Below are 27053 nucleotides of genomic sequence, written 5' to 3' on the forward strand. Positions count from 1 at the left end.
CTGTTGAAAAACTAGGAACATGTTTGGGCAAAAAATGACTCATTGAGTTGCAGGGCAAAACTATGCAAACAACCCTTGCAAGGTAGGTAGGACAATGATGAGACTAGTAACGTCATAGGGTTAACAGACCAAAATTCCCTTCCAACATTCCCATACTATACCTGCCAACATAGATAATGGGCAGATTAAGCCAAGGGATAGGACTGACCACTAAACCCTTCTTTTTTCAGAAAGGCTCATTAAGACCTTTAATGGACTTTTCAAAAACATCAAAACATATGCCATACCAACAAGCTACAACAAACTACTCCTTAGAACAGTAAAAAAACAAAACGAACCGCTGAATGGAAACTTACCAATCCTCGCACATTTCCAAAATATCCCCAGCACACTGTATAGGAAAAACAAAAAGTTGTAAATTACACGGTTGTGCTTCATGTACTAGTATCGCTCAACTGTGCAATGCATTTTATAAACTATCCATACTCGCAATGAAGGGTTTTTTGCACTAAGGCTCATAGTGGAATCACTCAGAACTCGGGGAGAGCAATGAGAAATAAAATAAGTATCTTTAAACAATATTGGTTAGTTTACTTATTATGTAGGCGGCTACTTTATAACGCATTGTTAAACATTCAGTAATCTACAAATAAAGAAATAAAGCAAATCTAGTGCAATATTTATGCATTTTTAGAAATGTTTCGGGTACATAAGACACACCTACAAACACTCCCTCAACTGCATTTGTCACTGAAAGAAAACGCATGTCAGTTCTTCTTTTGAACATATAAAAAAAATGCCAAAGAGAATCTAATTCACACTATTTTGGAACATATTTCCGGAATAAGATTACCAGTAAAACAATGTCTGCTGGAAATTAAGGCAGCACTAATATGTTTGCTTATGCACAAGTAAACAGAGTTTTGTTTATCTTCATAGGTCAATCACATACTGCACACAAATATTTCATAAAAATTAAGCCTTTAATAATAATAAAAATACAAACACCATGCTTGGCATAATAAAACACCCTGCTTGGCACATACAATTTTTTCTTGTATTTATCATATGCAATACGGAATGCACTGTTTTTATTGCTTTTCCATCATCACACTGGTGTCCTGAATAACGCCACTTCTGCCATATTCATGGCCTTCCGGTTCTAAGACCTGCAAGAGATCTGTTAGGTTGGAGGTGATTGGTGTGGGAAGATAGGAGAAGGAGAGTGAAGAGAGCAAGGTTTCTGCAGTGTGGCGGTATGCAGAGCAGAAAAAACAAGGCTGTTTGCAGAGTATGTTTTGTGGTGGTTGCGTGATGGTCTGGTATGTCCCAGCCTAGGGACACCTTTGTGTGGGTATGTTTGGTATCAGGAGCGAATTTTGTGTAGTGACCCAGTCAGATTCATGAATGCAACAAGATAGATTTTGAGGTAGTGGTGAAGCATGTACCTCTTAATACAGTCCTTCCGTGATTTAAAGCTGTGGAGGGATATGGAGTTAGTTAGGCAGGTGGGATGCTACATTAGTTGGTAGGGAGTATTGGACTCGAGCGAGGTTGTGCCATGGAATGCCTTTCCTTTATCTGGTCTTTTGCTGGGGTTTCTGGTGCACCCGTACTCCCACAAGACGACCTGACGTATGTGTTCTGCAGTTTGTAATGATTATAGTTTGAACCTAAATTGGTAAAATGTCTTGGCTTGTTGATCAGCCTCTCACCTGTGTGTTCCAGGCTCTCTCATCTGTTTGGCATCTACCTGTGAACACATTTGCCTGCTCATGAACCATTTTATGTCGCCAGTGGTTTGGAAAGGGCTAAGTTGTGTGCACTTTTGTTAATGTTCAGACCTCCCATTTACAATTTACAAGACATTATTTTCACAGGACCTGGTTCTTCTTGAGAAGAGTGTGGCCTCAATTTCTTTACACAAGATGAATTGTCCTACCAACATGCAGATTCCATGGAACTTTGGTAACCACGGTCTGGTGGTCATGACTGAACAATGTGCATCCTTGGCATTTTGAGTTGTAGAGAGGCACTTCAGGAGTAATTGCACTGCATCTTATGGTCTTGTCAGACTGTAGGGTGACCATTTCTTTTGGATTCATTCTGCTTTAAGTCCTGCTCCCTGCATGCAATGCAGAGTGCTTTGAACTGTATTCTTGGACTGACGTCAATCAGTGTAGAGATCAGTGATGGCATGATGTGATTTTGTCCAGCCATAGTTACAGTCTCGCAGTCATGTTCTGTATTCTCTCTAGCTTCAACAGATGTTATGGATGCGGTTCAAATAATCCAGCCTTAAAAAGGGGGTTTATGATTGAAGGTGTGAAGAAGCAGGGGATGTCAGATTGTTTACAGGTGAAGACCAGTTTTAATTAATCAGTGCCCCAATTCATATCACCAGTGTTAGGCTATCAACATAATTCCCAAGGTCATTTTCCACACAGTCATTTGCAGGCGGTTAGCCATCATTTCTGTCCAGGGACTGTTCATCTGGGGGAGTGGGGGGACAAACATCAAGATTCAAATGTCATGTCGGTGAAGCGTCAGTCTTTTCGAGGTTATCCACAAGTTCAGTTGGTTGAGACACCTTGCGAGGCCAGGCTGAGCTTTGTTTTTGTCCACGAAGATTTTGAAGCCGTGAGTAGTGTCCAACTAGAAGGAGTATGTGAGAAACATGTTCTTTGAGGAGTCTTCATTGGAGCATTGTAGGTGCTGATGAGGAGAGAAATTAGCATGATTCTGGTGCTACTCCAAAGATGACTATGTGGGGTTGAGTAGAAACAGAAGTGGTTTATTTGCTTTGTTTTTTCGGAAAGGACAGCATCATTGACGGTGCCAAAGGCAGCAGTGGCGTCGAGTCGGATGAGGATGCAAGCTGTGTCTTTATCAGTGCTAATCTTCAAGTCATCTCATCTGAATAGTAGTTATTTGGTTTCTTACTGATCTGAAACGCTGCCAATGATCCTGGATGTTGCTAGCTTCCATGTGATCCAGGAGTTGGCTGCAACAGTTTGGATGAATAAGCTATGTTGAATATGAGGCTGTATTTTGTGGGAACCTGGGTTCGTGTCACATTCTTCACTAGTGGTTTGATGCAGGATGTATTGACTGCTCCTACTATTTCCTACTTATCTAGGGCTTGGTAGATCAATGTGGTCATATTAGTCAAGTGGCTAGCAATGTCATAAAGCTCTTCAGATGTTGCGAGTGTCCCCTTCCAGATGGTTTGGTGGAATTAAACATCTCCTTTTGTGGGCAGGCTGCGTGCTTGGTGCATTTGGCATTAGGGGTTCAAATTGTAAGTTGCAAGCTACTAGCCAGGCAAAATAATTCACTAGTCACTGAATTATTCAAATACAGCAAAGCATTTCTCACTCGCCAAGAGCCATTTTCATTGGCCAGAGGCTAGAGACAAGTGCACATTTTGAGGCCTCTCTGGCATTTTGTACTTTCTTTGTTGTTGGGACTGCTGATTTGTAGTCTCACACAGTTGGTAGGGTGTTTTGTTGTTGGTGCTGTAACGTCCTGGAATTTAGTTCCATCATCATGTTGATTTTTGGGATTTAATTCAGTTCTGGCGTGACAGTAGAGCTTGTCCGCGACACTCTGCTGCTGTTGGATTCAGCTTTCCGTGTCAGCTGTGATTACTGGAAAGACTCGCAAGTGATTCTACGTGCATTCAAGGTGACTGGACTGTTGTGGAGCCAGGCCCACCGAGCTCTTTCTGTTCCTGTGAGCTCTTTTTGCATCTCCATTGATTATGCATTTGTATTTCACACAGGAGCCTGCTTAGAGCAACGCCCCCATTCAATGTCACAACCAAACTCCCATATTACGAGCGCGCGCATGCACACTCTTGGGAGTACCGGGAGAGTACTGCTTGTCCACTTAGCCGCGCAGCTGAGCAGCCTAGACTTAAATAGCTCTTGGGGCGTTTCTTAAGCAGATGAGGCTATTTGGGTGGAAGTAAGACGATTGTTTATCGCCTATTTTATTTTACATTACAATTTGTTTTGTCTTTGTGATCTGTCATAAGAATGGCATATAAATTAACTACGAGTATGCCGGCCAATATTTCAAATTTGTCGTTATTTTCAAAGCAGCCTATCCAGGCTGGTTTAGAGGCCCCTCCTCAATTATTTTACTCAGCTATTTCCATAACACCTATCTGTGTGTTAGCTCGCTCAGTCTGAATTTCCTTTTGATGGTCACACAAAGGAGAGTCCTGTTTCTGTGGTGTCGCAATCAGCTCCCTCCTTAGTAAGTAGTGGTACCCCTCTTCCCAGTCACGGGTTGATGATGCTAACGCTCTTCTAACGCCCTATGTGCACGAGTCCCCAACCCCTTTCTGATATCACGATGTTGGCATCAACCAAAAACTGCCCGAGGCTATCCTCTCCACCTATTTCAATTTCGCCAATTAACTTTCCCCCATTGTCTCTGGAGCAGTCAGGTCCATCAATTCATGAGAGTCAATGTGAGTCACTGATCACTTGGAGGGAGGAGGAGTGCCCCTGCGAGGGATCCCAGGAGGGTGAGGGCGATGTAGGTTTCCATCAGTCTTCTGTAGCCCATCATAACTCTATGCTACAGTCTTTTGCCCTGCCTACACCCAGACCCATTAAATCAATTCCAGCTGATAACTCATTACACCATTTATTATTGATTCAACCCGCCCTTACTGCCATCAATACTACCATCATGAGTTTATGCAAACTATTTGAATCAATTGATGCAAAATTATCCCATCAATTAAACCAGTATGATGAGTTGGTTAAATGGCTGTCATTACATTATCTGCCAACAAAGAGCAAGATTGATCACCTGACTAATGAACCTGGTGTGTTGTGCGACTCAGTGGTATATGTCGATGACCAGAATGTTCTAGAGCCTCCAATCCAAGCGCCTATCTCTAACCATGCTACTGTTGCTATATCATGTTTTTTACCCACTATTTCTGGCATTATACGCCCAGTTAGCGACTTAAATAACCATCTAATCCTAGACGCAAATGAGGCAGCCTCTGCTCAACCAATGCCTGGGGGTCAGGGCGAAAAAGAGTATCTCAATAACCCCAAGAGAGGACTCATCAGGTACAGGCTCAAGCCATCTAGTGTCACTTAAAGCCAGAAATCCTAAGTTTGCAAAGAAAAGATCATTGGCTATATTGAAGAAGACAAAGAAAATGGCAAATGTGAAACATACTAAAAGAACATTGAACGCTTTCTTTAAAGCATTTGGCAAGACGACTACATCTCATGCTGAAGTGATTGTTCCAACTGAGGGGGTACCCCTTGCAAGGGCCCTAATCTCAACCACTTGTAAGCCTGCCATCGGGAACCACCTCTGTTGCAAACTTCATCAACCCAGCCCTATCAAGCATGCAACTTTCCCCTCTTTCCCATTTAGTGTTTTCGATTCAGCAGATAAAAGGAGGCTGAGGCCTTGTCCAATCCGGCCTCAACACAAAAACAAAATGGTGCACTGCCTATCCTTATTCCTGAGAGTACTAGCAGCATTACATCTGTTGACATGTGTAAGAGGCTGATTTCAACATCACATCAGGTTGGAACACCACATGACTCCTTGTCTACTCAATTCCAACCTATTAAGAAATCTGTAGCTTTCTGTACGCAAGCCATCTCAAACATGACTGGCAATGCAAGGACATACTTGAGAATTTGAAACAAAAAGTAGAGTATTTGGCTGTAAGTATGCCAAACCCATACACTCACCCAGCAGCTAAATCCATATCTTCTGCCTTTGCAGAGACATTTGTTGGTCAAACTCCACTTACTCCTTTAAACACTGAAACATCACGCTGGGAGGAAACGGGGCAACCTCATCCCAGGACAGACGCAAATCCCTCTAAATTGAATTGGACGCCTCAGCATCACACTCTTCATCCAGTTTCAAGACATCTGCATCCACGCCGGGCGAACTTTCATAAATTCATTTTGAAATGTAGATAAGGGAACTTTCCAGTCTATGACTTAAACCGCCAGAGTCTCCTGAACCTGTTTGGTGATGTGGCAGAGCTATATAATATATCGACGCAAGACATTGACCAAAGAGAGTTTGTTTCTGAGCTCACATGCTCAGTAGTGAGGTTGTGGATCCCATCAGAGTTGTATGCGAATCCATTTGGCGCTGCAGAAGGCAGCTTTTTGAGATGGGCTTTCTTCTGGCTGAAGATCCAGAGTGTGTAACACTCAAGGCCCAATGCACTAAACCAAAGTTCAACATTTATCAAGGGGCAAGTAGAGCCATTTCCGATACCCAGTTGCCACTTAACCAGCAGCATTAACCGTTAACATCGGAGGTTTCATCTATTTTAAAAATTGCAAGCTGGAACACAAGAGGCCATTTACATCTGCAATTGTCTTTTGCTAAATTATCTAGTACTCATCATGTGATAACTCTACAAGAAACCTGGCTCACAACACCCCCACTATGGGATGACTATAATACAATCTTGCTTCCCGCCATCCCGAGTGGAGGGAGACCATCCTTGGGCCTTCTTGTAGCTGTCAAAACATCCAGAGGCCTTACCATCACACCTTGGTCCTCCGTTGGTGCCCATATCCAGCTAGTCCAAATGAAAGTAACAACCAGTGATAGCACTAGTTAACATCTATCATAACGTTGCAGTAATGACGGACAATGTTTTTTATGATGGCCTAGCGTCTATCTTGGATATGATAGTGCTGAACCATACAATCACTCATACTATCATTGAGGGCGATCTCAATCTTGATTGCTGGAATAAGACTTGCAGCAATCGTGATGTGCAGAGATGGATTGCCTTTATGTGTGACCGCAATTTCTACATGCTCAATGGTACGGTTCATGGTGATTCGCCTCCTCAATACACCTGGCACTGCGGTTTGAGTATGAGCATCATTGATTATATATATATATATCAGCCAACAACTACTCCAAAGAGTAAAAAAACTGACAATCTGTGATCAACCATATAGTGACCACAGACTTTTAGTTGCGCACGTTGCCTGGGATTTTCCCAAATCTAAAAAAAAGGCTGTTTTTCAGGCCGAGTTCACGGTCAATTCAGCAAGATCTCGCCTCTGTTGGAATATGTCCACGCTAACTGCCTTCGAGAATATAATTGACTACAATTCACTTTTTCCAAATATTAACCAGTATTCCGATTTATTACAACCCTTTATTAGAACTGTAACAATACCATCTCACAACAGAGTTCGTCATCCTCACTCTTTTGATGCAGATACTCAGCGCATCAAAGCGGAGTTTAGGAAAATTAAGAAAGATCTACTAACATCAAATCATCCACATCGCTGGTCACTCTTAAAAACAGCGAAATGTCGATATAAAAACTGGCTGAGAAGTCGGAAAGCCGGGCAATTCCAACAAGATAGTGAGGCGATGGCAAGCGCCATGGCCAATAAAAACTCATCTAGAATGTGGCAACTCCTGAATAATCAGCCTTTTCATTTACAAGGTGACTCCCAAATCAATGGTGTTCAAGAAGAATGTTGGGTCAACCATTTCTCAGCATTATATTCTGATCCTTCCTTCGCAAAGACAAAGTATGAACCTATATCCACATCATCATGACATTTGGAGATATCTCCCGACATTATTCAAGGTATCATAATGCAGGCGAGCTCCTCCAGGGCGATGGGCCCAGATGGGTTATCATATTTTATGTTTAAATCTCATCCGGTTGAATGGGCAAATATCCTCTATAAAATCTTTTGTCGTATATTAAGAACACAACTTATTCCGCCCTCTTGGAAAAACCTCCATAGTCATACCTATTTTTTAAAAGGGTGATCGCAGCGTGCCGACCAATTACCGGCCCATTGCGATATTAGACGCTCCAGGCAAGGTTTTCACAATATTAATTTTGTATGAATTTAATGCCTGGTCCCTACAATTTCATCAGCGGGACCCGCACCAAACAGGTTATGTTGTGGGTATGGGTACAAACATAAATCTCCTTGTTCTAAATGCCATCAAAATGCAATGCCATATGCACAAGCAGCAGGTTTTCTTTGCTTTTGTCGATCTTAATGCGGCTTTCGATTCGGTTAGCCGCTTGCTTCTTCTATCTAAGCTCCGCAAATATCATTGTCCACCAATGTTATATGACGTCATTCATTCGCTACACTCGAACACTTCCATTCGAGTTCGTCTATCCTTAGCTGGTCTACTTTCAGAGCAGATTAATACCGCACATGGCCTAAAACAAGGATGCTTATTAGCATCAGCGATTTTTAATTATTTTATACAGGATGTCAGATTTCCTTTTGCCAATGTTATATCAAATTCACCAAAACACAATAACCAATCGATTCAATCACTTATATATGCAGACGATTTAGTTCTCATTTCCAAAACACAAGTAGGTCTGCAGCTTTTCCGAGATGCTCTCATTCATTTATTCATATATATATAGGATACATTACTCACCGTAATCGTATTTCTGATGCTTGTATCTGCTTAGATTCACATGCTGTGCATAGGCCGACATCTAGTGGAAGCTGCGGAGTGTTACAGTTTGTTTTTCGAAACTCGAAAATGGGCGTCGACACAGGCGTGCCAGTAATACTATCCCTAGTGTGACGTCCACTGTACCCAAGATCCCTCACGCGTCTAGGATCCTCAGATTGTATTTTTTCTGACATGAGGAAGCATGAGGAGTAGCGTGAGTACAGATAATCCAAGCAGATAGACAGAAAGGTAAGACTACCAGCAATCATGCGCCTTCTCTCGGAGGGGAGGAAGGGTGGGTCGCATGTGAATCTAAGCAGATACAAGCATCAGAAATACGATTACGGTGAGTAATGTATCCCTTCTGAGGCTTGTGGATCTGCTTAGATCACATGCTGTGCATAGATTAGCGAGCAGTACCAGAAGAAGGAGGTGGGATGTGAGAAGAGTCATGAGCAAACAGGTGTCTCAGAACCGCTTGTCCCACTTGTGTATCTGTCTTGGAATGAGTGTCAATGCAGTAATGCTGAGTAAAAGTGTGAATAGAGCTCCAGGTAGCTGCTTTGCAAATGGTGTCGAGGGGAACATTTGCAATGAAAGCCAGAGTGGCCCCAATGCCTCTAGTAGAGTGGGCTCTTGGCGTAAAAGGCAGAGTTTTTTCAGAAAGAGAGTAACACAGCTGTATACAGTTGATAATCCACTTCGAGATCGCGCCTTTAGAGACGCGATCTCCCTCTCTGCCTGTAGCTACGGAGACAAACAGTTGGTCTGTTTTCCTTAGCGGTCTGGTTTTGTTTACATAGTAGAGGACCGCCCTACGCACATCTAGGGTGTGTAGTTTCACCTCAGCCGAGCTTTGCGGGTTCTGGAAGAAAGCCGGAAGCTCGATGGACTGGTTTACATGGAATATAGATATAAATTTAGGTGAGAACCTAGGGTGTGTGCGTAAAACCAGTTTGTCTTTGTGGATAGTAAAGAAAGGATCCTGCACTGACAGAGCCTGAATTTCACTGACCCTTCTTATAGAGGTAATAGCTACTAAGAAGGCAGTTTTATAAGTCAGTTGTTTGAGACTACTTTTATGCATGGGTTCGAAAGGGGGGCCCATGAGCTTAGCTAGCACCACATTAAGGTCCCACCCTGGTGGTGGGTTAGAAATAGGAGGGTGAAGTCCCTTTACTCCTTCCATGAAGGCTTTAACTACTGGTACTTTCCACCACGAGACCTTGTTATGGGATGTGGTGTAAGCCGAGAGGGCAGCCAGGTGTACTTTCAGAGAGTTAAAAACCAATCCTGCATCCAGCAGGTGGAGCATGTATGTCACAATGTTGGAAGGAGTGCAATCAACCGGGTTGATTTGTTTATTCTGGCACCAAATAACAAATCTCTTCCACTTGTCAAAGTAACAGTGCCTTGTGTTTGGTTTCCTGGATTCTTTTAGGATGTCCATACACCTCTGTGGTAAATTGAGATGTCCAAACTCTATGACCTCAGGAGCCATGCGGCCAGGTTCATTGAATTGGGTTGCTGGTGCACTGTTTGACCTTGTTGCTGGGACAGTAGGTTGTACCAGGCTGGGAGTTTGATGGGCTCGCACACCGCCATCCTGCGTAGGTGTGGAAACCATGGTTGTCTCGCCCACATGGGAGCAACTAGGATGAGCGTCATCGATTCCTTGTTCATCTTGTACACTACCTTCCTGATGAGAGGAGTTGGTGGAAAAGCGTACGCAAACATCCCTGACCAGTTCATCCACAGGGCGTTCCCTTGGGAGTCTGGCTGGGGGAACCTGGATGCAAATCCTGGGCATTGTTTGTTTTCGCTTGTGGCGAATAAGTCTATAGTGGGGAAACCCCACTGAGAGAAGAGATCTCCTACGATCTCTCTGTGAAGGACCCATTCGTGTTCTTCTGGGAGGGAGTCTCTGCATAGAGCATCCGCTATGGAATTGAGCTCCCCTGGAACATGTTGCGATGTCAGGAAGATGTTCCGTCTGAGTGCCCATATCCAGATTTTCTGGGCAAGCTTGGACAGATTTGGCGAACGAGTCCCTCCTTGCTTGTTCAGATAGAACATGGCTGTCGTGCTGTCCGTCCGGATCTGCACCGACAAGTTTATTAGATGGGGCTCGAACGCCCGAAGCGCTCTGAATACTGCCAGAAGCTCTAGCAGGTTGATGTGGTTCTTGGCTACTGAGTGAGACCAGAGACCCTGAGCTGTGTGGTGGTGATGGTGAGCTCCCCACCCAGTCAGGCATGCATCTGTAGTCACCACTGCCTGCACTTCGGGATCGTAAAAGGGTTTTCCCCTTGCGAGATTCTCTCTTGTCCACCAGTGTAGGCTCTGTACAAGTGTTGGCGAAACGACCACTAGATCGTCCCACTGACCACTTGCCTGAGACCACTGTTTCGCCAACCATTCCTGCATAGGACGCATGCGCAGTCGCGCGTGGGGGACCAGGTAAATGCATGACGCCATCATGCCCAGTAACCGCATCGCTTTGCGTACCGTTATTTGTTGACCGGACTGATAATGTGGAATTTGCAGTAGTATATTCCGAATTCTCTCTTCCGAAGGGTAGGTCAACCCTTTCTGAGTATCTAGGATTGCTCCCAGGAACTGTTTTGAGGTGCTTGGCACTAGGCTTGACTTCTTCTCGTTGATTGAGAAGCCTAATTCGTGAAGGAGGTCGATAGTCCTTTGAATGTTTGTCCTGCAAATTCCTGGGGTTTCCCCCGTTATGAGCCAGTCGTCCAGATAAGGGTACACTGGGATTGCCTCCCTGCGTAGGTGTGCAGCTGCCACCGCCAGTACCTTGGTGAATACCCTGGGTGCTGAAGCTATTCCGAAGGGCAGTACCTTGAATTGGTAGTGGCGACTGTCCACCTTGAAGCGCAAGTACTTTCTGTGCGCCGGGAGCATGGAAATATGAAAATAGGCATCTTTCATATCCAAGGTTGCCATGTAATCCCCCTTTTTTAGGAGGGGGATTACCTCTTGTAGCGTGGTCATACGGAATTTTTGGGGCTTGACATACTTGTTGGCAGGCCGTAAGTCCAGTACTGGGCGCATTGTCAAATCTTTCTTTGGCACAAGGAAGTAAGTTGAATAGATACCCTTGTTTACCTGGTGTCCTGGGACGAGTTCTATCGCGTCCTTTTGTAGCAGAATGGCAATCTCCTCGAGAAGGATCTTCTGATGTTCTAAGGAGTGTACTCTTTGTCGTGGAGGATGGTTCCGGGGACGCTTCAGTAATTCTATACAATATCCTGTGGCCACTGTTGACAGCACCCATCTGTCTGAGGTGATCCCTTCCCAAGCCTGGATGAAGTTGGAAATGCGTCCCCCTACTGGGGTTGCGTGAGAAGGGACCCTGAACTGAGCGTCACTGCTTTGGAGGGGGCGTGCCACTTCCCTTGTTGGGGCTGCCTCTGCCTCTTCCACGGCCTCTCTTGTTACCCCTGCCGTAACTTTGGGTAGGCTGCTGGCTGTTGTTCCACTGTGTACCCTGTACCTGGGCATAGTTGCCTCTTTGTGAATTTTGGCCGCGTGGGCGACGAAAATTACTATTCCCCCTCTGGTTAGGGGGTTTGTTGGTTAGTTGGCCAAGGGATTTCAGTGTCTCGTATTCGTCCTTGGCGTTTTTAAGTGCGTCTTCGACCGCTTTCCCAAACAATAGATCGGGTTCCACCGGCTTGTCTATTAATGAAGCCTGAGTTTCTGTTTTGAACCCTGACTGCCGTAACCACGCATGTCTTTTGATAACAGTACCTTCTGCTATCAATCTTCCTGCGTTGTCCGCGGCGTCGAAAGTTACTTTTAATATGCAACCAGACACGGCTCTCCCTTCTGCCGAGATCCGAGCCAATTGGCCCTTTAACAGGTCAGGAGCAGAGGCTATGAGCGCCGCGGCCTCTTCCCATTGATGGCAGTTGTAGCTGGCCAACAGGGTGGTGGAGTTAGCAATCCTTGCTTGGTAGGCGGACGTTGAGGCTACCTTCCTGCCAAACCCGTAAAGTTTCTTGCTCTCCTTGTCGGGAGGAGCTTCTGATGAAGATAAGGGTGTTCCAGCCCTCTTCCGAGTGTTGGTAACAACTAGGGAGTCTGGTTTAAGATGTCCTCTTATATAGAGAGGGTCAGACTGGGCTGCCCGGAAAAGCTTTTCGATCCTGGGGTTGACTGCTCTGGTGAGGTTAGGGTTCACCAGGGATGGATCTATTCTCCGTTGGATGGATTTAAGGATAGGGATGGTCTGAGCGACCGGCCTCCTCTCTCCCACCAACTCTTCTGCGAAGTCCCTTTCCTCCTGTACACCGTGGGTGTCGATGTGAAAATGTTCTGCCGCGCGAGCGAGAACCTCATTAAGGTGGGGCTGGTTATCGACTGGAGAGTCGGTAACTGGGGCTTCGTTCTCTACCGGGGAATCTACTCTGTAAATTTCCTGCTCATCTTCTCCCTCCTCCTGATCCTCATCATCCGCATAGTATTCCGTCCCGGCTTGTTCCTCCATAATTTCAAACTCCTGGTCCCCCTCAGGGAATGGAGTAGAGTAAGGCTGCACCTCGAAGGGTTCAGGTCTTTCGAACCGGGCCTTTTTACTTAGGGGGATAGGATCAGTGGAACCTGAGGGTGTGGCCCCGTGAGGGTCATACGAGAGGAAATGCTCTGGATTCTTGTCGTAGAAATCAGCCAAGGAAGACATCCTTGACATGACCCTGTCTATGTCTTCACTGGACCATTCTTTGGAACAGGGTATGACTAATAGGCAATTTAGGGGACTTATCAAGGGTACCCTTGCTGGATGTTGATCTTTCAGTAGATTTGTATTTATCTGTCTGATTAGGGGGGAAGGATGGTCGTACAGGAGTGGAAGAATGTGCTTTCCGCTGTTTCCCCCCCTCCCCGTGCGTGGAAAAATGTTTCCCTTGTCCCTTGGAGGCCCCGGAGACTTTCGACGCCTGGCGTCGAGGATCGGGAGAGGTATCTGTGTTTTTCGAGCGTGGGGCCTCGCTGGTGTTAACTACAGGCTCCGTTTCTTGGAGCGCGGCCTGGGGGTGGAAGTCGTCTTCGTCCTCCGACGATCGAACTTCCGTTAGTCTAGGGAGCGAGGCACTCTTGGCAAGAGTGGATGCTTGCCTTGCGTCATGAGGCGATCTCGATCGAGAGCGCCCAGAGGACACCGAGTCGGACCGTTCTCTTTGTGCCTCTTTCCGAGAAGTCGACGTCGTCGAGGTTCGGTTGGACTTAGTGTGCTTAGTGTGTGTAGGGTGTGTAGCGCCTGCGTCGCCGGGGGTCTTCCCCATAGCCGTCCTGCCGGACGACCTTCCGAGGTCGGGGACCTGCGCTCGGCTGTCTTTCGACGCCGTAATGCCCTCGCCGTCCGAAAGTACGGCGTCGCTGCCATCGCTGAAGGCGCCCTCCGCTGCCATGGCCGCCTGCCTGGCGTGGTGGGCCCAATGCTTAGTCGAACGGTCCTTAAGTGTTTTAGGTTTAAACCTACTACACGCTCTGCAGTTCGCTTCGGGGTGGTCCCTCGGCAAGCAGAGATTGCACGTGGCGTGCCTGTCGACCCAAGGGTATTTGCGGTTGCACTTGGGGCAGAATTGGAAAGGGGTACCCTCCATACGCACCTAAAGGCAGCGGGCTGGTAAGTGTATGAAATATATAAGCTAAGGAGTACTTACATACCAAGAGTGAAGAGTATGTACCACCCCCCACTCTCCCTACTTGCAGGGCCGAGGCCAGCGGCCTACCAGGCCCGGGCCGAGGCCAGCGGCCTTCCGAGGCCCAGATCCGTCGTGCGGCAGCCGACGGTCGATGTCTTCTCCAGCCGTTGTCGAGTATCGACGTTGGGGTGGGGAAGGATGTCAATAAAGAATTATAATTGTTCAATTATTAGCAAAAGTATGGCTAAGGCCAGGGGACTCCGCAAGATGCTTCCGACCAGTATGGCGGAAAAAAACAATCTGAGGATCCTAGACGCGTGAGGGATCTTGGGTACAGTGGACGTCACACTAGGGATAGTATTACTGGCACGCCTGTGTCGACGCCCATTTTCGAGTTTCGAAAAACAAACTGTAATACTCCGCAGCTTCCACTAGATGTCGGCCTATGCACAGCATGTGATCTAAGCAGATCCACAAGCCTCAGAAATATATATATATATACATACACACACACATACACACACGCACGCACAAATTAAAAATCAACATAACCAAAACACAAGCGTATTCCCCTAGGCGTGCTGGATCATTGTCATATGTTTGGACGTTCAATCAGTCACCAATAATAATGGTGCCACAATACACCTATCTTGGCATGCTGTTTGAAGGTTCTCCCCAGGCAAAGGGCCACCTGGAGCGTGCAAAAGCCAGACTTACATCAGCCATTTCACAAGCTTGAATCATTATGTACAAATATGGAAAATTCGCAATCATGCCGGCATGGCACTTCTAGACCATGAAAATAACACCCTCGCTACTATACGGATTAGAAACATTGGATGTTAACTCCTCCTTCCAATTCAGAAAATGGGAAGCCAAATTCGGGCGGCAGATATTGCACCTACCACAATGTATACCTGCTGCCTGGATAAGTAAGAATTAGGCCTGGTTTCCCTCCAGGCGCTGTATAATTGGCGTTTATGTTCCTTATTCAGAAAATGTCTGCTTTCCACCCAGTTAAACGTCATGTTGAAAATTCTAAGTAGTTACATTTTCGTCACAAACCATCCATTCATTCATTAAAAGGTGGCTCTCGAAAGTCTATCACATGCTAATCTCAGCAGAAATGTCTTTGGATTTATTATTATATAACCCAAATAAAGCCAAAGCCAAATTATTTGATTCTGATTGGATAGAAACAAGAGCATCATGTCTTCTGTACAAAGATACAGATAGGTGTCGCTTCCACATAAAAAAATGCGAACTTTGCCCCCATATTTGGTGCACTGCCCTTCTCACAAGCTACGTAATGACATATTAAGATTGCATTTTGATCTATGGATCACTAGAGACATCCAAGCTAAACGCAAACTTTTGTCAGCCTCTGACAATATCTGCCGATTTTCCTTAGTGATGGACACTCGTGAAGCCTTAGAATGTTGTGTACTCCGACCAACAAGAGAAACTCATTTTGCAAGACATTACAAGTACTTGACTCTCGTAGATCCACAAAAATGTTGGTCATTAATTTTGTGGTCATGCTACTTACCTCTTCAAATTGCAACGGTTAACTTTTTATTAAGTTTAAAATTGGAGGTTATGGAAGAAATGTGACATTTCCATATGTGCCAAAATAAGCTGTTTAAATTTGGGTGTTAAGGTAATGGTTGCCAAATTATTTTTTATCTATTTTATTCATATTTGATTTTTATTGTTGTCTATATTTTGTGATTTGTTTGATATATGCAAATTATATGTTTCTTGTGTTTTATATTTGAAAGGTTGATTAAATTCAGCCAATACAAATAAATAAATAAATAAATAAATAAATAAAAAGGTATTACAACCTAAAGAAAAGATTCACTACACCTTAAGCCAGAAAGAATAATGTTGGACACAAATGATGTTTTGATGTTTTGGGGGTTGTTTTAAAAAAGTGGGTCTGATCGGGAAGTGTTGTTGGTAAACGTTTATTTCCTCCCAAAAAAGGTAAAAAGGTTACCCCTGTTAATGATGCCCTAAAGAAACTGGCAGAGATTACCTATAGAAGTTGCCCCTGCATAATATTTGTGAAGTACTTTAATGCTAAACTAGGAGCAGCTGGTAAGATGTCAGAAGAGAGACAGCTATATATGTATATGAGGTATTCCACTAAGGAATCTCAATATCCAAAGACAAGATGGTATTGGGGCAGTGTTTGATTCCTTTATGGCTGAGCACTGCCTGATTGGAGTTTAATGGGAGAGGCAAGGGTGACAACCCCCCCCCCACCCTGAGTGCATCTATAAATGGTGATTTTGTGTAATTAGACAGATAGTGACCACTCCCCTCTTAAAATCATGTCCAACCTTTATGATACGACAGACATAGGCCCCCGCCTCCCATCAGACTTGTTGCGTTGGACAACAAGAAAAGTAGGAAAAGCCATTTTGAAAATGTTATTAACCTCCCATTAATTAAGACTAAAGTGGCCAGCCTGCTGGGGGGACATTTCTCCTAGAAACCCAATCCCTAATGGAGGTTATTAGAGAAAGGTGCATGATGTCTGTATCCGACGAAAGAATATTTCAGTTGGGAGGGATTTAGGACTCCCTGTGGTATGACACAGACAGCAGAGCTTTCAAATTTAGGATAAACAAATCTGTTAAGCAGGGGACAATGAATGAGGTAGCTCTTGCCAATCCCAAACAAAAGAATCTAAATCTATTCTGAAAGAAGAGAAAAAAATAAATAAAAATGGTATATGATCAAATTATGGGATCTGATGGAGGCGGTTGTCTTAAATAAAGAAGTTATACCATTTTGGAAATTGGTGGCCAATGGATTTGATGGATCAGGGGGAAGCCCGGCAGGAGAGGGGGTGGGGGGGTTGAGATCCCCAGGGGATTGGGTCAAGCATTATGAAAGTATTTTTTAATCAACCAGTATTAGCTAATTGAACAAAATGCTCCCACGGAGGCGAGTATCTCGTTTTCCAGGGGGAAGTCACCTTTTTTCAAAGCTTTGCCCTTCAGGAAGGCCACAGGCACAGGTGAAATTGGCTCTGACATTTATATGATTTTGGGAAACGTGGTCTCCTTTACTCAATGCTTTTTAATGCAGTTTAAACCAGTTGTGCGAGTCTAATCATCCAATAGCTTGCCCCCATAGCTATGCCAATTAGTTGTCTATAATATGTTATTGAAGAGGAATATGTTGATTTAAACTGCAAATAATAATAACTCCTTGACCATTTCAACATGTGTGTAGAAAGATGCTGAATCCTGACAAAAGCTAAAATTAACACACTCAATTGCTTTGGAATGCTCAATATACGTGTAAAGGGCCTTTACATCAAGGGTGACCAGCAACATATTCGGGTGGTACGTTAGGTCTTCAAGGCTCCGAAGAATGTGCATTATGTCCCTCACGTAAGTTGGTGTGTGGGGAACAAGTGGCATAGATGGAAACAGGTTCCAGAATTCCACCTCTTCCACCAATTATTGGCCTACCTTCCGGAATGGTCTCAACTACTTTGTGAATCTTGGGTAGAAAGTATGCCGTTGGCATGGTTGGTCGATCTACTAACAGAAATGTTTTTCTACATCTGTCAGAATGCCTCTAAGGTACCATTTCTGAATCCGGCATGCTATCTGTTGCAGATCTTTTAATAGATTAGCAATCAGCATCTGACAGCAGCCCTCAATATTCAGATGTTGTAATCCCATTCTGATGTAATCAGACTTGTCCATCAGCACAACGTTGCCCCCCTTATCTGCCTCTTTGATAATCAGGTTAGGGTTACGAGCTAGTTTATGCAACGCAATTGATTCAGTTTTATTCAAATTCCAATTATGGTGATATCCATGTTTATGACTGTCCGCCAGTACTTACATAATTGGCATCTTGATATTCTTTAAACATGCTTTACTATCAAATTCCATTTTCAGCTTGACATATAGCCACAGTATAGTTAACTTGATTATTGAGTTCCATAGGAAATCCTAAAAATGAAGTGCTAATAACTTGACTAGTAGGACGGATTTGGCTGAAACTTTGCAAAGATTGTACTCACGGGCCCCCAGACTAGACATTTTGGTGGGAAAGTTCAGTTAAAAAATAAAAAAGCTATTAAAGAAAAAAAGTCCAGAAGTCTACTTTCCTCCTCAAGGTCCAGAGATACCCCCAACCTAGCAATGAAATTACCCATTATAACAATGTGCTCCCCTGGGCTCAGTATTGTCATCTGATCAAGCGGTCTCATCAACTTGCGGTCGGTAGCGAGACAACTTTTTGGCAGCAGACGCATATTACTGGTGCCCGGTCCCCCGAGACTAAAAGCTATTAAATGGCCGTGGTCGACCTGGAGCCTCACGACATTAGAATGGAATGATGAGCAGATCCATGTCGTTGGGCCCCCTTTCGAGTGGCCCTTGGTGCTTTTTTTTGGCCAAGATTGAGAAACTGATGTAAACAGCCAGCATATGATATAATGCTGCGACTGGCATCACCCTGGGCCCAATCGAGGCCTACCTCTGAGTCGGGGAATGTGGTTAACACTGCTGAAAATGGGGTTGCAAGCTTGCCAAGACAGCCTTGTAATGTATTTGCCGTGCCGGAAAAGTGTTTTAAGGAAAGATGGGGCTAAATCAAGGATAGGGGAGAGCTGGTAAGTGCCGGTTTATTTGGCCCACAGGGTTCAGACTGGTTAATACATACCAGGGCATGGAGCCAAGCATCGAGTTGATGACTGTCTGGCCCTAACATCCAGCTTAACTCGGCGTATTCCCATTGCAAATCCCATGAGCACATGACATGCATTACTTACCGTAAAAGCATTTTTGATGATTGTATCTGCTTAGATTCACATGCAGTGCATATAGTCCGACATCCAGTGGTTACCGCAGAGTATTGCATCTTGTCTTTCAAGAATTGAAAGGGGACATCGACATGGGCGTGCCTGTAACACTATTCTTATCCTGACGTGTAGTGTACCCAAAATCACTCACCCGTCGAGGTCCCTCCGATTGTATTTTTTCTGACGTGAGGGAGCCTTATGACCATCGTGAGTGAGTACAGAAAGAGAGAAGTAGTAAGACGTGTTTGTTCCTTCGATCCGAGCGGGAGGAAGGGTGGGCACATGTGAATCTAAGCAGATACAATCATCAGAAATGGTTTTACTGTATGTAGTGCAGGTCTTCTGATGCTTGTTAATTTGCTTAGAATCACATGCTGTGCATAGACTAGCGAGCAGTACCCGGAGTTGGAGGTGGGTTGTGAGAAGGAACAGTAGTGAAAAGATGTCTTAGTACTGCTTGTCCCACTTGAGAATCCGACCTAGAATGAGTGTCTACGGAATAGTGTTTTGTAACGGTGTGTACAGAACTCCAGGTTGCTGCTTTGCAAATGGACTCAAGGGGAACATTTGCAATGAACGCTATGGAATCCCCAGTGCCGCGAGTAGAATGTGCTCTAGGCTTGAAGGGCATTTCTCTCTTAGCAAGAGAGAAAGAGTGTGATGCATTTGACAATCCACCTAGAGATAGTGGATTTGGAGACTGGGTCTCTCTCGACCTGTTGCCACTGAAACGAAAAACTGATTTGTCTTTCTTAGTGGTCGAGTTCTTTCCATGTAAAACATGACTGCTCTGCGTACATCAAGTGTGTGCAGGCTTCTTTCTCCCATGTTTGAAGGGTTTTAAAAGCAAGTTGGTAGTTCTATGGATTAGTTCACACGGAACTTTGAAACTAATTTAGCCGCAAACCTAGGGTGAGTGCGCAGAACCACCTTATCTCTGTGAACTGTTAACAAAGGGGTCTAATACAGAGCGCTTGTAGTTCACTTACTCTCCTAATGGAAGTAATAGCTATTAAAAAGGCAGTCTTGTAGGTCTTTGAGACTCGCTCTATTCATGGGCTCAAAAGGAGAACCCATAAGTCTAGTTAACATCACATTTAGGTCCCATCCGGGAGCCGGGTTAGAAATGGGAGGGTGAATTCCCTTTACTCCCTCCATGAAAGCCTTAATAACTGGTATCTTCCACCACAACACCTTCTGTTGTGATGTAGTGTAGGCTGAAAGAGCAGCTAAGTGAACCTTTAGAGAGTTTAAGACCAGGCATGAGTCAAGTAAATGAGTCAGGTACAAAACAATGTGTGGGAGAGCAGTTGGAGTTCCACCAGATGACAAACCGCTTCCACTTACTGGAATAGCAATATGAAGTGTTATGTTTTCTTGCCTCCCTGAGTATGTCCATACATCTCTGAGGGAGTTGCAGGTGCCCAAACTCTATGACTTCAGGAGCCAAGCCGCTAAGTTCAATGTCTGCGGGCATGGGAGAAGAGTCTCCCCTTTGTCTTGCGACATGTTGTACGGGCAAGGCAGCTTCATTGGAGGAGATAGAGATAGCTCCATCAAATGAGCGAACCAGGGTTGGGGGGCCCAAATGGGGGCCACCAATATCATCGTGACTGGTTCTTGATGCATCTTGTGCACTATATTGTTGAGTAGGAGAGTCCGGGGGGGGGAGGAAGCGTAAACAAATTTCCCTGACCATGATATATGATATGATATATGATATGGCATTTGTAACGCGCCTATACACAAGTGTTTCAAGGCGCTACGAGACGAGGGGGGGTGGGGAACAAGGGGAGACAGACAACGGTCCTACTAGGCCAGGTGTCATTCAGATCGCACAAGTGCAAGGGTAGAGGGGAAGGGAAAAGGGGAAAGGGAGAGGGGAAAGTGCAGTACAGGGTTAGTAGAATACAAGATAAATATTAAGGGCCAGCTAGTGGCAAGTGCTAGGTAAGTGCCGGGAGGAGGGGCTGTAGGGATACAGAGACAGTCCCGCAGTGCAGGGGTTGCCAGGGAGGCAGTGCAGGGAAGAGTGGCTGAGCCAAGGACCGAAATCGGTGAGTGGCCCAGTTGCAGATTCAGTGCAGGTTCAGTGAATTTAGCAGGGGAGAGGGGCAAAGAAGGTTTTGAGGTGCTTCCGGAACCGGAGATGGTTCTTCTCAAGTTTCAGGGAGGCAGGAAGGCTGTTCCAGAGGGAGGCCCCTGCTGCGGAGAGAGATCTACCCCCAAACTTGTTGCTTGAAGAAGAGGCTGACCCAGAGGGAGTTGGAGGTGGATGAGCAAAGAGCTCGGGAAGGAAGATATTTAGGAAGAGAGAGTTGAAGATATTTTGTCCCAATGCCCCAGAAGGCCTTGTGGACAATGCAGAGGGTTTTGAACGTAATCCTCGCAGCCACTGGGAGCCAGTGTAGTGATTTCAGTCCTGTAGAGATACGGTCCATGGGCTTGAGGCCAAGGACAAGTCTCGCAGTCCTGTTCTGGATGAGTTGCAAAGGGCTGAGAGTAGAGGCACGCAGATTTAGATAGAGGCTGTTACAGTAGTCCAGCTTCGAGAGAACCAGGGCTCTAGAGACAGTGAGCTTCTAGGGGAAGGAGAGGAAAGGAAGGATACCTCTGAGAAGATGTAGCTGGTATTGTGACTTCTTAGAGACGTCAGATATGTGAGGAGAGAAAGAGAGAGTGTGGAGTCGAAGATGACCCCGAGGTTTTTTGCCTTGCAGGTAGGAGCAGGAAGAGGGCCAAGAGAGACCGGCCAGAGAGCTGCAGGGAAGGAGGGAGTGAGTGTGCCGATGAGTAGAATCTCAGTCTTACTGGCATTAAGGCAGAGGTCGTTGGCGGCACACCATTCATGGATAGCAGAAAGGCAGTCAGAGATGAGGGCAGGGGGAAGAGGAGGCCGAGGGTAGCCTGAAAATAAGCTGGGTATCATCTGCATAGCACCGGAAGTTGGGACAGAGAGCGGCGATGCGGTGGGCAAGAAGTGCCAAATACTGATTGAACAGCCAGGGGGAGTGATTAGATCCCTTGGGGACACCACAGGTATAGAAAAAGATGTCAGAGAGGAAGGACCCCAGTTGGACCTGGGAGGGTTGATTGGAGAGGAAAGAGGTCAGCCACACCAGAGCCTGACCAGTGATACCCAGGTTATCACGGTGACGGTTGAGCAGGATGGTGTGGTTGACAGTATCAAAGGCAGAAGAGAGATCGAGCAGAATGAGAACACACGGAGTGTTGGAGTCGAGGTTCGAGAGCAGGTCCTCACGGATGTTCAGGAGAGCAGTTTCCATGCTTCTGGCAGTTCTGAAGCCAGACTGATGGTCATGAAGACTACCAACAGATTCAGCATGGAGATTAAGCTGGGAGATGGCCAGTTTAATCTCCCGGAGATTGCCCAGGAAGGGACTGATAGAGATTGGGCGATAGTCAGCCGGGCAGGAGGGGTCAGAAGAGGGTTTCTTAAGAAGTTGGTGCACAAGGGAGTGCTTTAGGGGGGATGGGAATACTCCAGAGGCGAAGGAGTGATTGCAGAAATCAGCCAGGCAGGAGCCAGGGAGTCGATGTGGTCCTTGATAGTTTTGGAGGAACAGGGGTGGACCTGTTATCCAGAGACATGTTTTGACGAGACATGTTATCCAGAGTCCGTTCCCCTTGGAACGGTTCTGGGGGTACTTGGCGGCGTAATCTTGGCATTGAGCATTCTCCAGATTTGCGAATAAGTCTATCTCTGGGAAGCCCCATTCTGTGAAAATGTCTTTGTGTAATCGCCATTTGTACCCCACTGGTAGTGGGAAATCTCTGCCGAGTACGACCGCCAGAAGATCGAGTTCCCCTGGAACATGTGACAACAGGAACATGTTGTGTTTGAGAGCCCACTTCCAAATGTTCTGGGACAGTTTGGACAGCCTTGAGAGTGAGTGCCCCCTGGTTTGTTCAGATAGTACATGGCCGTGGTGCTGTCTGTGAGGATGAGGACCGTCTTTCCCTGCAGTCGTGTCTGGAAAGCTTTCAGTGCTTTGAACACTGCTAATAGTCCCAACAGGTTTATGTGGTTGGATGCTATGTCTGACGACCAAACTCTGTGTGCTGTTTATTGAAGTTCCCCTTCAAGAGGTTGTCCCTCGACCACCAGAGAACGAGGGCTGGCGAGACAACCACTAGATTGTCCCATTGTCCGCTGGCCTGACACCACTGGCTGTTGAGCCATTCATGCATTGGACCCATGCGCAAGCGCGCGTGAGGAACCAAGTAAATACATGACGCAATCATTCCTAACAGTCGCATAGCCTTGCATACCGTCACCTCTCGACTGGCTACATATTGAGGGATTTGAATGTTTTGGACCCTCTCGTTGAAGGGGAAGACGAGGCTGTCCTTTGTTCGAATAAGAGCCCCTAGGAAATGCTCGACCTGACTGGGGTCTAGGTTGGATTTCCTCTTGTTGATGGAGAATCCCTGACTGAATAAAAGATCGATTGTTCTTTGGGCATTTGATAGACAGGTCTCGTAAGAGTCCCCTGTTATGAGCCAGTCGTCGAGGTAAGGATAAACCGGGATAGATTGCCTGCACAGGTGTGCTGCTGCCACTGCTAGTACCTTTGTAAATGCCCTTGGTGCAGAGGCTATGCCGAAGGGTAGTACTTTGAATTGATAGTGTTTGTCTTGTATCACAAACCCGAAGTATTTTCTGTGCGCCGGCAACATTGAGATATGAAGGTATGCATCTTTCATGTCCAATGTTGCCAATATTCACCTGTGAGAGCAGGGGGGGGGGATGACCTCCTGCAGGGTGACCATACAAAACTTTTGTGGCTTTACAAATTTGTTCCCTGGCCACGGATCTAATACAGGGAGCATGGTGAGATCCTTTTTGGGTACAAGTAAGTACACTGAATAAATACCTTTGTTTACCTGTGAAAGAGGTACTACTTCTATGGCTCCTTTCTCATGTAGTGTCTCGACTTCCTGAAGAAGGATACGCAGATGGTCTGGCATCAGATCTGAACGTTGGGGGCCGGCTGAACTCTATAAAGTACCCATGGGCCACAGTGTTTAGCACCCACTGGTCTGTAGTTATCCCCTCCCATGCCTGACATACTGATGTTAACCGACCCCGACCGGGGAGGGGACCTGAATCTTCATGTCATTTTGAACCTGAGGCCAGGGAGCATCTGGGAGTAGAGTTCCGGCCCCTTCCTTTCCCACGATGCTCATCCCTTTGAGGATACGGGGGTGGTGTATCCGCTGGTTCCCTGTGGAGAGGACCGATTGTTTACCGCGGTGTACTGGTGTTGAGGGAAGCGCTGGCCACGAAAAAGGCGTCTGGACCCAGATCCTCGTCTTGTAGAGTGTCTGTGTGATTTGGTCTAGTGGATTCCTTCTTTGCGGTCTCGAGAGCCTCGTCCAAATAGGTTGGATTCTTCAAAGGTTTTATTAATAAGTGACACTTGCGTTTCTGGCATGAACCCAGAGTTCCATAGCCACGCGTGTCTTTATAGGAAGGTGCCCTAAACCAAAGATCGAACAGCTGTCTCAGCAGAATCCAAAGTGTTCTTAAGTATACTTTGGTTTGCTTGTCTGCCCTCGGTTACTGTGGGCAGAAGACAAGTCTGTAGCGGTTCAGGAACCTTCGGCAGGCCTTCCTGTAACAAGGCCCACTGAGCATCCGTGTGGCTGGCTAACAAGGTGGTATTGTTAGCGATGCATGTAGAAAAAGCGGCTGCAGCCGTGATCCTCTTTCCTAGGGTGTAGAGCCTTTTACACTCTTTGTCAGGGGGTGCCTCGCCGGTTGACAGGGGAACCCCTGCCATTTTTCTGGTAGTGGTCACCACCAAAGAGTCTGGGGTGGAGTGCCCTCTGATATAAAGGTTATCAGATGGTGAAGCCCGCAAAAAGCTTTTGTATCCTCGGATTAAGTGCTCTTCTGAGTGCAGGTGTTGCTAACGAGGGAGCCAGATGCTTTTTAATCGAGTTGAGGAAAGGCATAGCCTGGCTGGCCGGCAGCTTCTATTTAAGAATATCCTCCACAATTCAGCTTCAGGACAGCTTCATTGGTGGCGATTTTTAAATGTTCTGCTGCTTTGCGCAACATGGCGTTAAACGTCATTTGATCGTTCACTGGAGAGGGCTGTCTAGTGGGAGTAGTCTGGGGGGAATCCAAACACAGGGCATCAGGATCTGGTGAAGGGTTTGGAGACTGCCAAAGGTGAGAGTCACCCATATCTGGGTTTTCCCCCCACCCTTCTATGGGTTCATGCATATCCTCAGGATCGATGAAATGATCTTCATCCCGAGTGTCTGCAGGAACTTCCTCCTCAGTGGGGTCATAGGTGTACACACCCTCTTCCTGAGAGGGGTCAAAGTCTTGGAAATGTAGCCGCAGGGTCCAAAAGGCTTTCTTCCTGTGGTCTTTTGGGGGTGGATTGCTCCGATAGGGTAACAAACCTGTCAAGCCTCTCCATAAAATTCTCAAATGTTTCCTCTAGTCCAAACAGAAGACGCAGAGGGGTCTAGAGGTGGAAAGGGCTCCTGTAAACGATCCTCTGCCGCCAAACGTAGAGATTTGTGTCTCAACGCCGAAGAAATAGCTTCTTCGCCTTCCGAAAACTCCTCCCGGGGGACCGAGAGAGGTGGCGTGTCCCTGTGTTTCTCCTTAGGCTTGGTGGAGGGTTCTGGTATTCCCATTAGGCTATCTTTGGATATCGACAGATCCTTGGCCTTTTGCGTAGGCCTCAGCGAATCCTTTGACTGCCGCCTATGACCGTCGGCCGAAACAATTCTCGCAATGCTTTCGGCAACGTCCTCCGCAGACTCATAGCCTCGGCCTGCGGTTGTGTAGTTTTCGGCAGAGCCGGCGGCTTGTCTCCAGCGGACGCCTTCTTCGGCAGAGCCGGGGCCTTGTCGTCGGACACCTTCTTACGATGCGTCTCGACGGAACTTGGAATATTAGGAGTAGCGCCCTTTGTTTTCGAGTGCCCGGTCAATAGGCGCATATGGTCGGCGGGTATGGCCGGAACCTCTGGTGTGCCTGTTGGCGCTGTGGCCTTCTTCGACTTCGTCGAACACTGGCCGGGGGTTGTGTGCTTAGTGATGTACAAATGTTCGTCTTTGTCGCCAGTGTGTATATTCCCCATAGCAGTGTCTGAGCTGTGCTTGGCGGGTCGGGGACAGACAACGTGGAGCGGGAGCACTCTGTTGAAAGGTCAACGACCTCCAGGTCGGTGGTATGCTCGTCACTATTGCCCTCGTCACACTCGGCGGTTGCGGCAGTGGGAGATGACTCGCCCTTCGACATTCCGTAGGCTGCCCACCGCTTGACACAACGCTCTTTAAATGTTTTAGGACGGAGGTGCTTGCAAGCCGCACATCCTTCTTTGTTGTGATCGAGGGGCAAGCAACGGTTACACTGTCTATGCTTATCTCTCCAATGAAATTTGCCCTTGTAAATGGGGCAAAACCTAAATGGAGTCCTCTCCATAGCTGAGAATAGGGAAAGTGACAAAGACCAAAGAGGAAAGAGAAAGGCATTCTCAGATTGTTCAAAAATGTCCACCCAGAGCCCACTCTCCCTACTGTGTAGTCCGGCTGGAAGGCCCGACCATGTGGTCGGCAGCGCCGACTGGATCACCGTCCGTCGAAGGTCCGTTGGTTTTCAGAGATCTGGAACAGCTGTCGAAAAGGAAGGACGGTTAGGGTGATCTCAAATATTAATATAATCTATTCGACCAAAGATCGATGGTACAATTTGCAATGTCTCTGAACATGCTCCGCGAAAAAAACAATCTGAGGGACCTCGACGCGTGAGGGATTTTAGGTACACTACACGTAACAATAGGGATAGTGTTGCAGGCACACCCATGTCGACGTCACCTTTCGATTCTCGAAAGACAAGATGCAATACTCTGTAGTGACCACTGGATGTCAGACTATATGCACAGCATGTGATTCTAATTAACAGGCATCAGAAACATATTATAAGAGAAAGGCTTCACAATGACATACAAAATGGCATTATGGGGGCCGTCAACAGGAGCACGCAGAGTTAAGCTGGTCATGACTTCCCACATCTGCTGAAT

General features: G+C 46.2%; 1 protein-coding gene across 1 annotated transcript in view; it reads right to left on the bottom strand.

The window, feature by feature from the left end:
- Window positions 1-27053, bottom strand: part of TMEM167A (transmembrane protein 167A) — a 123772-nt gene that overhangs the window by 11271 nt on the left and 85448 nt on the right. The window contains exon 3 of the mRNA XM_069627576.1: window positions 357-391. Within this exon, the coding sequence (XP_069483677.1) occupies window positions 357-391 (35 nt within the window). The remainder of the gene's footprint in view (window positions 1-356; window positions 392-27053) is intronic.

This window comes from Ambystoma mexicanum, chromosome 6p (assembly GCF_040938575.1).
Source record: "Ambystoma mexicanum isolate Mex_15411 chromosome 6p, UKY_AmexF1_1, whole genome shotgun sequence".
Classification (NCBI taxonomy): Eukaryota; Metazoa; Chordata; class Amphibia; order Caudata; family Ambystomatidae; genus Ambystoma; species Ambystoma mexicanum.